General features: G+C 40.5%; 1 protein-coding gene across 22 annotated transcripts in view; it reads left to right on the forward strand.

Annotated features, from left to right (window-relative positions):
• NCOR1 (nuclear receptor corepressor 1) overlaps positions 1–15,161 on the forward strand; it is a gene marked incomplete at its 3' end in the record, with an annotated part of 145,681 nt that overhangs the window by 66,775 nt on the left and 63,745 nt on the right. For 16 of the 22 annotated variants that reach the window (XM_082374037.1, XM_082374043.1, XM_082374030.1 and 13 more), the window contains 4 exons: positions 1,028–1,206; positions 1,684–1,738; positions 2,413–2,514; positions 13,508–13,635. In XM_082374037.1, the coding sequence (XP_082230163.1) occupies positions 1,028–1,206; positions 1,684–1,738; positions 2,413–2,514; positions 13,508–13,635 (464 nt within the window). The remainder of the gene's footprint in view (positions 1–1,027; positions 1,207–1,683; positions 1,739–2,412; positions 2,515–13,507; positions 13,636–15,161) is intronic. The other 6 variants (XM_082374041.1, XM_082374040.1, XM_082374022.1 and 3 more) reach the window with 1 other exon arrangement.

The raw sequence follows: 15,161 nt of genomic DNA on the forward strand, positions 1-15,161 counted from the left end.
TTACACTTTTTTTTCTTTCTTTTTTTTTTAAGATGTGAACTGAAGCAATCTAATTCTAAATAGAATCATGTATTTGTGCATCTTTTTTTTTTTTCAAATTTATTTCTTTATTTATTTTTCGGTGTGTTGGGTCTTCGTTTCTGTGCGAGGGCTTTCTCCAGTTGCGGCAAGCGGGGGCCACTCTTCATCGCGGTGCGCGGGCCTCTCGCTACCGCGGCCTCTCCCACCGCGGAGCACAGGCTCCAGACGCGCAGGCTCAGCAATTGTGGCTCACGGGCCCAGTTGCTCCGCGGCATGTGGGATCTTCCCAGACCAGGGCTCGAAGCCGTGTCCCCTGCATTGGCAGGCGGACTCCCAACCACTGCGCCACCAGGGAAGCCCAGTACTTATACTTTTTGGTAAAAGTTTTTTCATGGAAGTTTGTGCTTATAAACTTACTGAATTAAACTGTGGGAAAAATAAATTGTATAACTGTAACCAAGTTTTAGTTGAAATTCTAAGGATAATAGTCTTAAATTTGCAATGGAAAGATTATGTAAGATTAGCAAGAAGTGTTTAATACTTAAGTAAGTTTAGTTAATTTAAGATCAATGACCTTAAGATTTTGTTTCCTGTCTGCTTATTTTTCTATTTTATTATTCTTTAAAATGATGTTAAGACTTTTTAAAATGAGGCAATATTAATGTTAGTAAGTGCTTCATAAGATCACTACTTCAGTGACCTGTCCTTTAGGTCTAAGATTCATTATTTGACGTATCAGCTTCCTTTAAGGAAAGAACTCTTCTCAAATTGTAGTAGTGGATTATAAAAAAATAATACCTGTACTCTCTGCCTCTCTTATTCATGCAATGAGTATTTATTAGATAATGTGTATAATTACTGTATGTTAGATGTTATGGTACCACTGCTGTTGTCATTAAAGTACATACGTGGTGTTTCATTGTCTATTAAGACAGTTGGTCTGTGGCCCTCTTTAAGTTTTATTCTCTGTAAATTGCATTTTTTTTCTTTTTTCTTTTTTTTTCAGAATAATGAGAAACAAATGCGACAGCTCTCTGTGATCCCACCTATGATGTTTGATGCAGAACAGAGAAGGGTCAAGTTCATTAATATGAATGGGCTTATGGAGGACCCTATGAAGGTTTATAAAGATAGGCAGTTCATGAATGTTTGGACTGACCATGAGAAGGAGATCTTTAAGGACAAGTAATTTAAATTTTAAATTACTCTCTAATAGAAGCTTACATAAGTTAGTGAAAAGTATTGGCATTTACTTGTAAATTGAACTGTTTCCCCCAAAACTTGACCCCATTTTGGCATTTGAGTGGGTACTGTGGAAGTCAGAAAGGACAGATTTGATATGACCTTCCTGTAAGTTTATGGGTGGGAATGCAGGTACCAGGTAAGAACAGGGTTGTGGAGTCATTTTAAGAGTGGTACCCAAACCTGGGCGGTGTCCGATTCACCCGGGGGTGCATTTTAAAGTTACAGATTTCTGTGCTCTACTGTATTCCAATCCAGTCAGTTCCTGGCGGACGGTGCCCAGGAATCTGTGCCCTTTAAGAGGACATTAGCATTTAGGAGTCGCTAGAAATTAGTCTACATTATATTTCTATTCCCAAGGGCTTTCCTCCCTCTTTTTAAGTTGTTAAAATGTTTGTGTGTTTTTTTTCTTTTACTCAGGTTTATCCAGCATCCAAAAAACTTTGGACTGATTGCATCTTACTTGGAAAGGAAGGTAAGAAATGGTTTGCATTGAGAATGTCTGTAGGTTTGTGATGGTTGCTGCTTTGAAGCTTTTGTGCCTAGTGCACAGAAGTAGTTAAATAGAATTTTTGCAAAGGGCTTGATACAGAAAAGATTCTCATGTGAATAGCATAGTGATATTTACAATTATATGATGACCAATTCTAAGCACAGAACACAGACTAATTTTCATGGTTAATCAAAAATGACCTGATATTATATTTCCCTAAAAACACATAGGTTACAATGTTTTTTGAACCTCATTAAACTTCTAATTAAAATTTCAGAGTTCTGATTTTCCCTGAAATTTTTTCACAGTGGATTGGATGTTGGGTATGTGAGCAAAGTGAGACATTTTGAATATTTACGTATATAGAGGAAGAAAGAGACTTTAGCTACTCAGAAAGAAGAAAGTGCTTGAATGTTCCTGATAGTTCCTGGTATCTTTTACATAATTTGTATTAAGACAGTTGTAATTGTCCATCAAGATAGTAGACACTATATATATGTATTTTTACAGCCTAGATATGCCTTAAAAAGCTAGCCATTTGTGGTTTTCCTCATTTTATACTTTGAGAACACCAGAGATTTTCCTTGAAAGTGTTACTTGATATTTTTAAAAAATTTTATTTCATTGGATCCTCAAAAATAATTTTTTTTTTGTAGAGTGTTCCTGATTGTGTTTTATATTACTACTTAACCAAGAAAAATGAGAATTATAAAGCCCTAGTAAGAAGGAACTATGGAAAACGCAGAGGAAGAAACCAGGTATGTTTCATTATTGTATTAAACAATTTCAGGGTTGGTGGAAATATGAAGATGAAAAATTTTGTAACAGGAGCCTTGTATGTAATAAAGTGTACTTTAGGAATTGACGTTTCTATTAAATTAATTAGAATGTTATGAGCATGTTTTGATTATTTTGAATATATATTTAATGTGTTATATTTTCTACTTTGAATGCATTTTAAGTTTCTAGTATAACAAAATTAATGAGAAGTTTTATATTTTCATGCTGTCGAAATTGTGCATGTCAGAGTTAACAATAATAATGTAATTAAATATGAGAACCGTGACACCCTATTTATATACCACCTTTACCAGTCCTTTTGTCTGTGGAGGGGACAGGTAGAGTAAGGGAGAGAAGAGAAGTACAGCATGGTGACCAGAGTACAGGGTTGTTTACTGAAATACCTGGGACCTGATTGTGTTTCAGGTTAACTTTTATTTCTGGGGTTAAAGCACTTGACCTCAAAAGACTGTTTTTAATGCAGTGCAGTATGTGTTTTCACAGTCGCAGTTCAGTACTTTAGAAACTCTTTTCCTTCAAGTAGCTGATCAGCCGCCGTCACAGCTCCCATCTGTTCTTCCTGTGCACCCCACACCCTGAGACCGCTTGCAGGACGCGTGGCACGTGTGGGCGTGGACAGCTGCTGCCATCTTCAGCATTCCTAACGCTCTTCTGGTTCCCTCACACAGTCCCCCGCCTTCCCTTCCCTGGTCACCCGGGTCGCCAGATACAGGTTCTCTCATGATGTGTGGTCATTGTTCCTCCAAAACAATGCCACCTGACAACATGTGATGGCACACTCATCAGAAGCAGTATTTCTTGGTCAAAAAAAGTATAGAGTGTTTCATGAGTCACCTGTGTAAAACGCTGCTAGAGGTCAAGTGAGCTGCGGTGGGTGGGTGAGGGGCCAGGACTAAGACCGTAGTGAGCGAGGGGCACGGGGTGCGGGGCGACACGCTGCAGAGCACAGGCGTCCCCTTGTTTGTAGGGTTCGCTTCGAGAGGGTGCCGAGGAACGGTGGCGGGGCTGCTGGGAATCGGAAGGGAGGGAGGGGCCTGCTGGTGCAGCAGCCAGTGTTGCAGAGACAGAGCAGTGGCTGCAGAGCTCCAGGAGGGGCTAACCAACTGACTGAATGGCAGGTTGGGCGCTGGTGGTGATGTGGGGAACTCTGTGGCGCCAGAGGAGCCAGGGCATCTCCCCACTTCCCACAGACAGAGTGGAGTCAGGGTCCACTAGCCAGAGATGGTAGAGCCCACCAGCATCTTAAACAAGTTTCAACTACTAATTTTTTTTTTTTAATTGATTCTTCCAATCCAAGAACATGCTATATCTCTCCATCTGTTGGTATCATCTTTAATTTCTTTTATCAGTGTCTTACAGTTTTCTGCATACAGGTCTTTTGTCTCCTTAGGTAGGTTTATCCCTAGGTATTTTATTCTTTTTGTTGCAGTGGTAAATGGGAGTGTTTCCTTAATTCCTCTTTCAGATTTTTCATCATTAGTGTATAGGAATGCAAGAGATTTCTGTGCATTAATTCTGTATCCTGCAACTTTACCAAATTCATTGATTAGCTCTAGTAGTTTTCTGGTGGCATCTTTAGGATTCTCTATGTATAGTATCATGTCACCTGCAAACAGTGACAGTTTTACTTCTTCTTTTCCAATTTGTATTCCTTTTATTTCTTTTTCTTCTCTGATTACCATGGCTAGGACTTCCAAAACTATGTTGAATGATAGTGGTGAGAGTGGACATCCTTGTCTTGTTCCTGATCTTAGAGGAAATGCTTTCAGTTTTTCACCATTGAGAATGATGTTTGCTGTAGGTTTGTCGTATATGGCCTTTATTATGTTGAGGTAGGTTCCCTCTATGCCCACTTTCTGGAGAGTTTTTACCATAAATGGGTGTTGAATTTTGTCAGAAGCTTTTTCTGCATCTATTGAGATGATCATATGGTTTTTATTCTTCAATTTGTTAATATGGTGTATCACATTGATTGATTTGCGTATATTGAAGAATCCTTGCATCCCTGGGATAAATCCCACTTGATCGTGGTGTATGATCCTTTTAATGTGTTTTTGGATTCTGTTTGCTAGTATTTTGTTGAGGATTTTTGCATCTGTATTCATCAGTGATATTGGTCTGTAATTTTCTGTTTTTGTAGTGTCTTTGTCTGGTTTTGGTATCAGGGTGATGGTGGCCTCATAGAATGAGTTTGGGAGTGTTCCTTCCTCTGTAATTTTTTGGAAGAGTTTGAGAAGGATGGGTGTTAGCTCTTCTCAAATGTTTGTTAGAATTCACCTGTGAAGCCATCTGGTCCTGGACTTTTGTTTGTTGGAAGATTTTTAATCACAGTTTCAATTTCCTTACTTGTGATTGGTCTGTTCATATTTTCTATTTCTTCCTGGTTCAGTCTTGGAAGGTTATACCTTTCTAAGAATTTGTCCATTTCTTCCAGGTTGTCCATTTTATTGGCATAGAGTTGCTTGTAGTAGTCTCTTAGGATGCTTTGTGTTTCTGCGGTGTCTGTTGTAACTTCTCCTTTTTCATTTCTAACTTTATTGATTTGAGTCCTCTCCCTCTTTTTCTTGATGAATCTGGCTAATGGTTTATCAATTTTGTTTATCTTCTCAAAGAACCAGCTTTTAGTTTTATTGATCTTTGCTGTTGTTTTCTTTGTTTCTATTTCATTTATTTCTGCTCTCATCTTTATGATTTCTTTCCTTTTCCTAACTTTGGGTTTTGTTTGTTCTTCTTTCTCTAGTTCTTTTAGGTGTAAGGTTAGATTGTTTATTTGAGATTTTTCTTGTTTCTTGAGGTAGGCTTGTATTGCTATAAACTTCCCTCTTAGAACTGCTTTTGCTGCATCCCATAGGTTTTGGATCGTCGTGTTTTCATTGTCATTTGTCTCTAGGTATTTTTTGATTTCCTCTTTGATTTCTTCAGTGATCTCTTGGTTATTTAGTAACGTATTGTTTAGCCTCCATGTATTTGTGTTTTTTACGTTTTTTTCCCTGTAATTGATTTCTAATCTCATAGTGTTGTGGTCAGAAAAGATGCTTGATATGATTTCAGTTTTCTTAAATTTACTGAGGCTTGATTTGTGAGCCAAGATGTGATCTATCCTGGAGAATGTTCCGTGCGCACTTGAGAAGAAAGTGTAATCTGCTGTCTTTGGATGGAATGTCCTATAAATATCAATTAAATCTGTCTGGTCTATTGTGTCATTTAAAGCTTGTGTTTCCTTTTCTGTCTGGATGATCTGTCCATTGGTGTAAGTGAGGTGTTAAAGTCCCCCACTATTATAGTGTTACTGTCAATTTCCTCTTTTATATCTGTTAGCAGTTGCCTTATGTATTGAGGTGCTCCTATGTTGGGTGCATATATATTTATAATTGTTATATCTCCTCTTGGATTGATCCCTGGATCATTATGTAGTGTCCTTCCTTGTCTCTTGTAACATTCTTTATTTTAAAGTCTATTTTATCTGATATGAGTATTGCTACTCCAGCTTTCTTTTATGGAATATCTTTTTCTGTCCCCTCACTGTCAGTCTGAATGTGTCCCTAGATCTGAAGTGAGTCTCTTGTAGACAGCATATATATGGGTCTTGTTTTTGTATCCATTCAGCAAGACTGTATCTTTTGTTTGGAGCATTTAATACATTCACGTTTAAGGTAGTTATCGATATGTATGTTTCTATTACCATTTTATTAATTGTTATGAGCTGTTTTTGTAGGTCCTTTTCTTCTCTTGTGTTTCCCACTTAGAGAAGTTCCTTTAGCATTTGTTGTAGAGCTGGTTTGGTGGTACTGAATTCTCTTAGCTTTTGCTTGTCTGTAAAACTTTTGATTTCTCTGTCGAATCTGGACGAGATCCTTGCTGGGTAGAGTAATCTTGGTTATAGGTTCTTCCCTTTCATCATTTTAAATATATCGTGCCACCCCCTTCTGGTTTGTAGAGTTTCTGCTGAGAAATCAGCTGTTAACTTTATGGGAGTTCCCTTGTATGTTATTTGTCGTTCTTCCCTTGTTGCTTTCAATAATTTTTCTTTGTCTTTAATTTTAGTCAGTTTGATTACTATGTGTCTCGGCGTGTTTCTCCTTGGATTTATTCTGTATGGGACTCTCTGCGCTTCCTGGACTTGGGTGGCTATTTCCTTTCCCATGTTAGAGAAGTTTTCGACTATAATCTCTTCAAATATTTTCTCGGGTCCTTTCCCTCTCTCTTCTCCTTCTGGGACCCTTATAATGTGAATGTTGTTGCGTTTAATGTTGTCCCAAAGGTCTCTTAGGCTGTCTTCATTTCTTTTCATTCTTTTTTCTTTATTCTGTTCCACGGCAGTGAATTCCACCATTCTGTCTTCCAGGTCACTTATCCGTTCTTCTGCCTCAGTCATTCTGCTATTGATTCCTTCTAGTGTAGTTTTCATTTCAGTTATTGTATTGTTCATGTCTGTTTGTTTGTTCTTTAATTCTTCTAGGTGTTTGTTCTTTAATTCTTCTAGGTCTTTGTTAAACATTTCTTCCATCTTCTCGATCTTTGCCTCCATTCTTTTTCTGAGGTCCTGAATCATCTTCACTATCATTATTCTGAATTCTTTTTGTGGAAGGTTGCCTATCCCCACTTCATTTAGTTGTTTTTCTGGGGTTTTATCTTGTTCCTTCATCTGGTACATAGCCCTCTGCCTTTTCATCTTGTCTGTCTTTCTGTGAATGTGGTTTTTGTTCCACAGGCTGCAGGATTGTAGTTTTTCTTGCTTCTGCTGTCTGTCCTCTCAGCTACTAATTTTTAACAATAGCTTTATTCCTAATTACAAACTAGTATTTATAACATTTATTTTTAGAAATTATATGTATTACTGTTTAATTTTTTCAATCCCAGGTAAAGTCAGGGGATAATTTGATTTATATTATACCTCACCTTTGGCGGGTTAGCAGTCTGTTGCTTGTGATGACAGAGCAGGAAGTTTTGTGCGACAGGGAGTGTCTCTCTTACTCTGAAACATCGGCTTTCTATCCTAAAGTTATCTGGGACAGCATTTCACTCCTTGCTGGGACGTACATGTCCCTGTGCAGTTCGAGCCATGGTGGTGTTTTCTTCTGCACCACTTGTCCTCTGTGCTAGCACCCTTCCCGCATCTCAGGACGCATGTGCAGAGCCAAGGTGGTCCAAGTGTACCCTCACCTGGACCTGAACCTTGGAATGCTTGCCCCTGGCTAGGCTCAGTTTTCATTTTGGGTAGGCTTTCTGACAGTCTAGTCCTGCCACCCTGAAGATTTTCCCTCTACTTTTATATTTCTCTGGTTGATTCATTGGGAACTTGGGAGGGGAGGGAGTTAAATGATGGACTTAAACTACTATCTCAGACCAAAAGAATCTTACCTCTGTTTCTTAGCTGCTTATGTCAAAATACATGGACAGTTTTTCAGAGGTAGGTAGTGTTGGGTCATGTTTGCTCTCTCCTGTGGAACCGAATGGTGGGCGCTGATACCAGAAGAGAGGGGAGGCCATTAGACTTTTCAGCAGAAGAGTCACCTCAGGTTTCATTTGTGACAGGAGCCTTCTGGCTGCTCTGTTGAGACTCTCATGTAGGGGAGGCCAGTTAGGGGTTATTTTAGTAATTTCAGTGGCTTGGACCAGGCTCTCGTGGGAGCTGGCGAGAACTGGTCAGGTTCTGGGTATGTTTTTGGAGGTAAGGCCAGTGGGTTTTGCTGATGCAGTGATTGTGGGGATGCAAGGACAGTTAGCAGAGATAGGCTGTCTTAGCTGCTGGAGTTGCCGTTGACTGTGATGGGCACGGTGGAAGGAGGAGCAGATTTGGGGGGATAATAAGCACGTACTAGATTTTAAATACCTGTTAGACTTTGTCCACATGGAGATGTAGAGTGGGCAGTTAGATACAGAAGTCTGCAATTTAGGAAGAAGATCTCTGTCGGAAATAGAGAATTTTCTATATAGAAAAATGTTCAGAAAGACTTCTTTTTTTTGCCATGCCACGTGGCTTGTGGGATCTTAGTTCCCTGACCAAGGATCGAACCCAGGCCCCCAGCAGTGGAGGCTCAGAGTCCTAACCACTGGACTGCCAGGGAATTCCCCCAGAAGACTTTTTTAAAAAAAAGAATCTAGTTACAAGTTAAAAATTTTTAAATGGGTATTTTTACCCTGGCAGGTATAGAGATGTGACTAATTTGAAAATCACTCTACTGCTCTATTATGCAGTCAAGTTTGAATGAGTAGGAATTACCTCGGGTCATACCGAGCGATTAGAGATTTATTCCGGATTTATTCCTCTGATGTGTGCACTCCATCCTTTCAGGCTTTGATTGCTTCTCCCCTCCCCCAGTCCCAACTGCTTACCTGTAGGAAGTAATTTTTATTCAGCACATGAATATGCAGTGTGCTGTTGGCTGAGAGATTCCACATCTGTGAGGTGTGATTTTTAACACTGCTATTGCCATAGGGGGACCTTGCATATTATTTACATAGAAAATGAGTTTTAATCTTAGAATCATCGGGAAATGAGAGATAATCATACTTTTGTTACAGTTGTGTTCAGAGGTTATTGTTGGCAAAAGTTTTAACTCTTCTCTCAGAAATCCTGTTAGCTACTGCCCAAACCATTGTTACAGTCCAGCATATTGGCGTCCCATGACGAGAATGCGTGTGGTTCTTTATCAATTTTAGTTGAAGCAGTGAATGCTTATCAAAAATTATAAACCAAAAGCCCCTCTTCAGCTTTACTGTTTGGGATCTAGAATTGTGAATACCATGCCAAGTAGTAACTTGATTCTGTGTGCAACATTTTTGTTAGAAGTGAGAATTCATCTCACTTTCCAGCATAAACTCCCATGTAATAAGTCTGTCACTGTGCAGATGGGATTCCTGTGGCACCTGCTCGTGACCTGCAGTAAAGCAAGTCATTGTTTAGAAACCACATTTTTCATTTACAGATCTTCGAGGGCTCTTACAAGAATTTGTACTCTCCCTTCATGCTGACAACATCTTCCCCTTTAACTGTGCCAGTGTGTTTTTATTCCCCAGAGGTGTTCAGAAAGCATATACTTATGTAAATGTAGTAATTGTTGAAGTTGGAGGAGTTTTTGACTAAACCATTAGCTATACACTAGTTAGAAAGGGTGATTTAGACAATTAAAGAATTGGGTATAATGGAAGGAGCTTTAGATCCCCAAATGCTCTGCTTCTTTGTGTCTGTGACACTCTAGATGTGTCCCTTGGTGACATCTGTGAGCACTGGTTCTTACCTTGCAGGGTTTATAGGAGACTAGTTGTGTGTGCAGTACCCAGAGTGTAGGGACCGCCCAGTAAGTAAAGGGCAGCAGCTACCGCTTTTGTTGCCTTCAACCAAACGTGCTTCTTGGTGATCGACAGCTTTCACTCTTCAGGAAAGTAGTCTCCAATTCAATTGCTTTAAAGGCATTAGTTATTAATATACTTTGATAAGATTGGCATAAGATATTTTCTGTTTACTGCCTGAAGTACTTTAAAAAAACCTCAGTGGCTGAAGTACTTCATTTTTTCTGTTTCTTGTACATTGTTATTTAACTAGCTCCTTGTTCTTAAGTTTGGTCATTTCACTTCTTGGCAACTTCATTGTCTGCTGAGTGGGAATTCCTTTATTTATTTGTTTTCTAAAGACCTGAGCATTTTAACAAATATATATGAGTGTTAGACACCCAGTCAGATGTAGTAGTAATAAATCTCAGCATAAGCTAGCATTTGATCTTTTCTTTTTTCTTTTTTTTAAAATATATTTCTTTTTAAAATTTATTTATTTATTTATTTTTGGCTGCGTTGGGTCTTTGTTGCTGCATGTGGGCTTTCCCTAGTTGTGGTGAGCGGGGGCTACTCTTCGTTGCGGCGTGTGGGCTTCTCATTGCGGTGGCTTCTCTTGTTGTGGAGCATGGGCTCTAGGCGCGTGGGCTTTAGTAGTTGTGATGCACGGGCTCAGTAGTTGTGGCTCGCGGGCTCTAGAGCGCAGCCTCAGTAGTTGTGGCACACGGGCTTAGTTGCTCCGCAGCATGTGGGATCTTCCCGGACCAGGGCTTGAACCTGTGTCCCCTGCGTTGGCAGGCGGATTCTTAACCACTGTGCCACCAGGGAAACCCTAGCATTTGATCTTGCTATAGAGGACCCTGCTGAAATTGACCCTATTCTTCATTTATCTTCATGAAATACATGTAACTTTCACTTTTTTTCATTGGAATTTTTATTTTGTTTTATAATGTGCTCTGCCATTCAGAGTGAATAGCTTATTGTTTGGCAGGAATGTTTCATGTTGGGAGAACCTCCCTAACAGAATGAGACTTTTTTTTAATTGACTGTCAAGCGTTGGGCTTAAGGAGGGAGGAACCCGGACAAGAAGCTCATGGGAGTGCCTGTGTCTCTAGGGTCCTTTGAAGAGTCTCCTTTTGAAACCATGGACTTCCGCTCCAGCCAGCCCGCTGGAAAGGGTTGAGGTGTGTGGCCTGTAACCTCCGTCCTAGACCATGGGGGCTGGCACTTTTCTTTACAGATCTGCCTGAAACAGAAGCAGTACCAGCCACTTCTTGTGAAAACCAGAGTTTGTTCCTTCCTTTCTTAGTGTCCGTGGCCATCCTTGCTGTGGGTGTTGATGCTTGTCTCCCGGGTTAAGTGCTGTCCGCAGTCTCGGGCCTCCGTCACATCCCTCTGCACTCGCTGCTGCTCAGTGTGGGGCTCTGCTCTGGAGGTGCACACGCTCCTGCAGACTGTGTGGCAGCCCCATCAGTTTCTTTGGCTCATTTGCACACACTCTGTAGGACTGGGGGCTGCGTTTCTGGAGGGATCCTGCCCTCTTCTTCCCTTTGACTGGTCGAAACAGGTGCTGCCCTTGCCTCTCAGCCACCAGCACTGCAGGAGGGGGCCAGTCAGCTGTGGGACGGTTTCAGGCAGCAGGGCACATGGGGGATTGCTTGCTTACTTCAAAACCCGGGTCAGCATTAGAAGCAGAAGAGTATTCGGAGAATACAGTTATATGTGTTGTTCAAGTCTAAGGGACAGTAGACCTCTTTCCTTATCTTCAGCTGAGTTGACACCTCCCCATCACTTCTTAGGGCTATAAACCGTTTTCTGGGTTACGCAGCCCACTTGCTAGGCAGGGGGCAGAGTTTGTTGTTGGTATGTCATTTTGTTGGTTCAGAATGACAGATGAATGCTACGTTTGTGGGGGGCAGGGTGAGGTTATTAGCATTTCAGACAGATCTTGGGATCACTGTGATGTGCTAGGAAGTTGGATGAATAAAACATTCCCAGCTGGAAAGTATCTATTAAAATCTTCCTGATTTCTTAGTTTTCTCTAGCAATAATACATACTCAGGAGAAAAGGAAACTGGCAGTTAGCCAGGGTGAGAACCTGGGAAGGTCAGGTAAGGTAAGTGAGGGAATCATGGTATGGAAACGATTTAGCTGGGGTCAGAGTGGAAGAGTGGATGCCGTTCTTGGTGGGCTGTGAAAATTTCCTAGCGTCAAGGGATTGTAGATGGTGATGAGGACAAAAAGCAGGACTGGACCGGCGACAGTGGAGATGTGGGCTGAGAGGGGTGTGAGTGGCGGTGGTTGCAGGTCACACTGTCGGATTATAGGGTCGGGGCGGGGCAGTGCCCACTGAGGATGGCGGTGGTGACTCCCTGTGGGAGACTGAATGGCAGTGACCTGAAAGTATTTCACACGTAGGATATCGTGTTGATAGAAAAGGCATTGACAGGCATCTTGAAATCTGAAGAATAACGACATGGCATAATGAGCCATGTGATAAAATCATCTCTGTGCTCCTGGGAGTCTTTGAGAGTCAATCTGTAACACCAAAAGAGGAAAAAAGGTGTCATAGGTAGATTTTCTGAAATTTGTAAAAGGAGGTTTTTAAATACCGCAGTTGAGCAGTGTTCTGGAAGTGGCAGTCGGGAGCAGGAAGGGTTTAGATTCTTCCTTCTTCCTCCGTGTGTAGAAGGAGGCCTCTCCAGAAGGGGTCCCCCTTCTGGAGAGGACCCCTTCTGGAGAGGCCAGCTGTCTTAAGGAAGAAGCTAGATTGTAGTTCTGGGGAGGTGGTAAAAGACTGTGAGATGCTATCGAAAGTTGAGGAAGATTTTACTCTATTCTGAGCAAAGGCATGAAAATGCTGGGTGTGCTGAGGGCAGCCCGGGCGCAGACCGTGTGGGCAAAGGTACACCTGGGCTGGTCGGCCGCATGCTGCGGGGGGGCTGGAGTACGGTCCTATTCGGTTAGGCTGTTTGATTTCGTAATTAAAACACCACAATTTCATTTCACTTTTCTCAGGTTTAGCAAATGAGACATCAGAGTTAAAAGGGTCCATAATCTTATTCTCTTCCAGTCTTTGTTTATATACATATTTACGATTACAGAGTTGTAATTACAGTTTAGGCATTTGAGTGTTTTACTTTTTAGTTTATTATATCCATAATATTTTCCTGAATCGCTTCAGTCTTGATAATGGCCATGGCTGTCTACTCTTCCAGTAAATGAATGTTTCCCCAAAAGAGTAAAAGCATAAAGAGGTTTCTTGTAGTATTATCCATAATGATGAAAAATTTGGGAACATATTAAGGATCTAATACCGGGAGGATGGTTTGACAAATTACCGAATTTCAAGTAGAATTGAAATGTGTAAGTGACAGATTAGATGTGGGAATTACAAAAAGAGAGTACCAACCTCAGCTTTCTAAGTGGAATCTTAACATTGTCACCTGTCTGATGGATCCAGACACTATGAACATTTGTGTGTGTGACCTTTTAAGCAATACATATAGACTACATTAAAGAGCATTAGACTCATTTTTAATACATGACCCCTAGTTACATTGTAGATGGTGAATAAGTTAATCATAAATTTGTTGCATAGATATGTATTATTCATCATTATGATTTGAGGAGCTGTTTGTTTTACTTTCCAATTTTACAAATGATGGTTCATTCTAGCAGCAAATTGCCCGACCCTCACAAGAAGAAAAAGTAGAAGAAAAAGAAGAAGATAAAGCAGAAAAAACAGAAAAAAAAGAGGAGGAAAAGAAAGATGAAGAAGAAAAAGATGAAAAGGAGGACTCTAAGTGAGTTAAACAGTTAAATGTTGTAGTTATTTTTAAATAATGAGATTGAATCTATTGAAGGTATAAAATTTTAGATAAAAGAATCAATGGGATGTGTGCTTTGATCACCTAATAGTTATTTGACATAATTAAGGAGTGGAATATTCCAGTAAGTATAACTTTTGGCTTGATGGACTTATTTGCCAGACATGACATACTCTGTTTCAGAAGGGATGAGCTACAATAATATACGCCATCACTGAGATACACTGAGTATAATTTAATCTTTGATTTGGAAGAACCTCAGGATCTTGTGTTTTGAACCTCAGGTAGTGTACATTAGTGTAAAAATGCTGCTAAATGGTTTTCATTTATATAACACCTTCTCTTCCAGCTTTATGGATTTTATTTTTCATATAAAATAGACTTCCTGTTTTGTTTTTTTAATTTATTTTTGGCTGCACTGGGTCTTCGTTGCTGCGCGTGGACTTTCTCTAGTTGCGGCGAGCGGGGGCTACTCTTCGTTTTCGGTGTGCGGGCTTCTCATTGCGGTGGCTTCTCTTATTGCGCAGCATGGGCTCTAGGCGCGTGGGCTTCAGTAGTTGTGGCACGTGGGCTCAGAAGTTTTGGCTCGCGGGCTCTAGAGCACAGGCTTAGTAGTTGTGGCGCACGGGCTTACTTGCTCCGCGGCATGTGGGATCTTCCCGGAGCAGGGCTCAAACCCGTGTCCCCTGCATTGGCAGGTGGATTCTTAACCACTGTGCCACCAGGGAAGTCCAGATTTCCTGGTTTGTTTGTGGTTGCTGTTGCCGTTTTCCTGGTTATAAAAATAATTCTTATTCTTTACAGCAAATCAGGAAGAGAGAGCAAAATATAAAGAAAATTAACCTGTGATTCTGCCACTCAGAGGCAGCTATCGTTGACATCTTTGTGTACATGTTTTGGCAGGGTTGGGTGCGGGGAGGCCCTTAGTAGCTGTTTTGTTTTTCCTCCAAGGATCAGCTTTATTGAGGCATAATTTTACATAGACTAAATTTCACCAGTTTTTAAGCATATACGTTGATATATTTTGACAGTTGTATGCACTGGTGTACCTGTTGCCGCACTTGTGACTCAGAACATTTCCATCACCCCAGGAAAGTTCCCCTGTGCTCCTTTGCAGTAGTTTCCCTCCCCCCATTCCCAGCCCCTGGTAACTACTAATTTGTTTTGCCTTTCCTGTAATTTCATATAAATGGAATCGTACAGTACGTAATCTCCTGTTGTGTGGCTGCTTTTACTTAATAAGTGTGAGTTCCATACAGGTTGTTGCTTGTGTTAGTAGTTTGTTTCTTTTTAATATTTATTGTTATTTCTATAATCCACTTGGAAATACTGAAGGTTTATCTAATTTTGAGGCAGCTAAAGCAGCCTAAATCACTTGCCATGTTTTTTAAAGAGTTGGATACTCATGCCATTCTAATTTTGTGCTTTAGGAAGATGATATCTATAAAATTTTTTTTTTTTTTTTTTTTTAGTTATTCAGGTAAAATGTTTATCCTCCCACG

This window comes from Balaenoptera borealis (genome assembly GCF_965194805.1).
Source record: "Balaenoptera borealis genome assembly, chromosome: 20".
In the NCBI taxonomy this organism is placed as follows: Eukaryota; Metazoa; Chordata; class Mammalia; order Artiodactyla; family Balaenopteridae; genus Balaenoptera; species Balaenoptera borealis.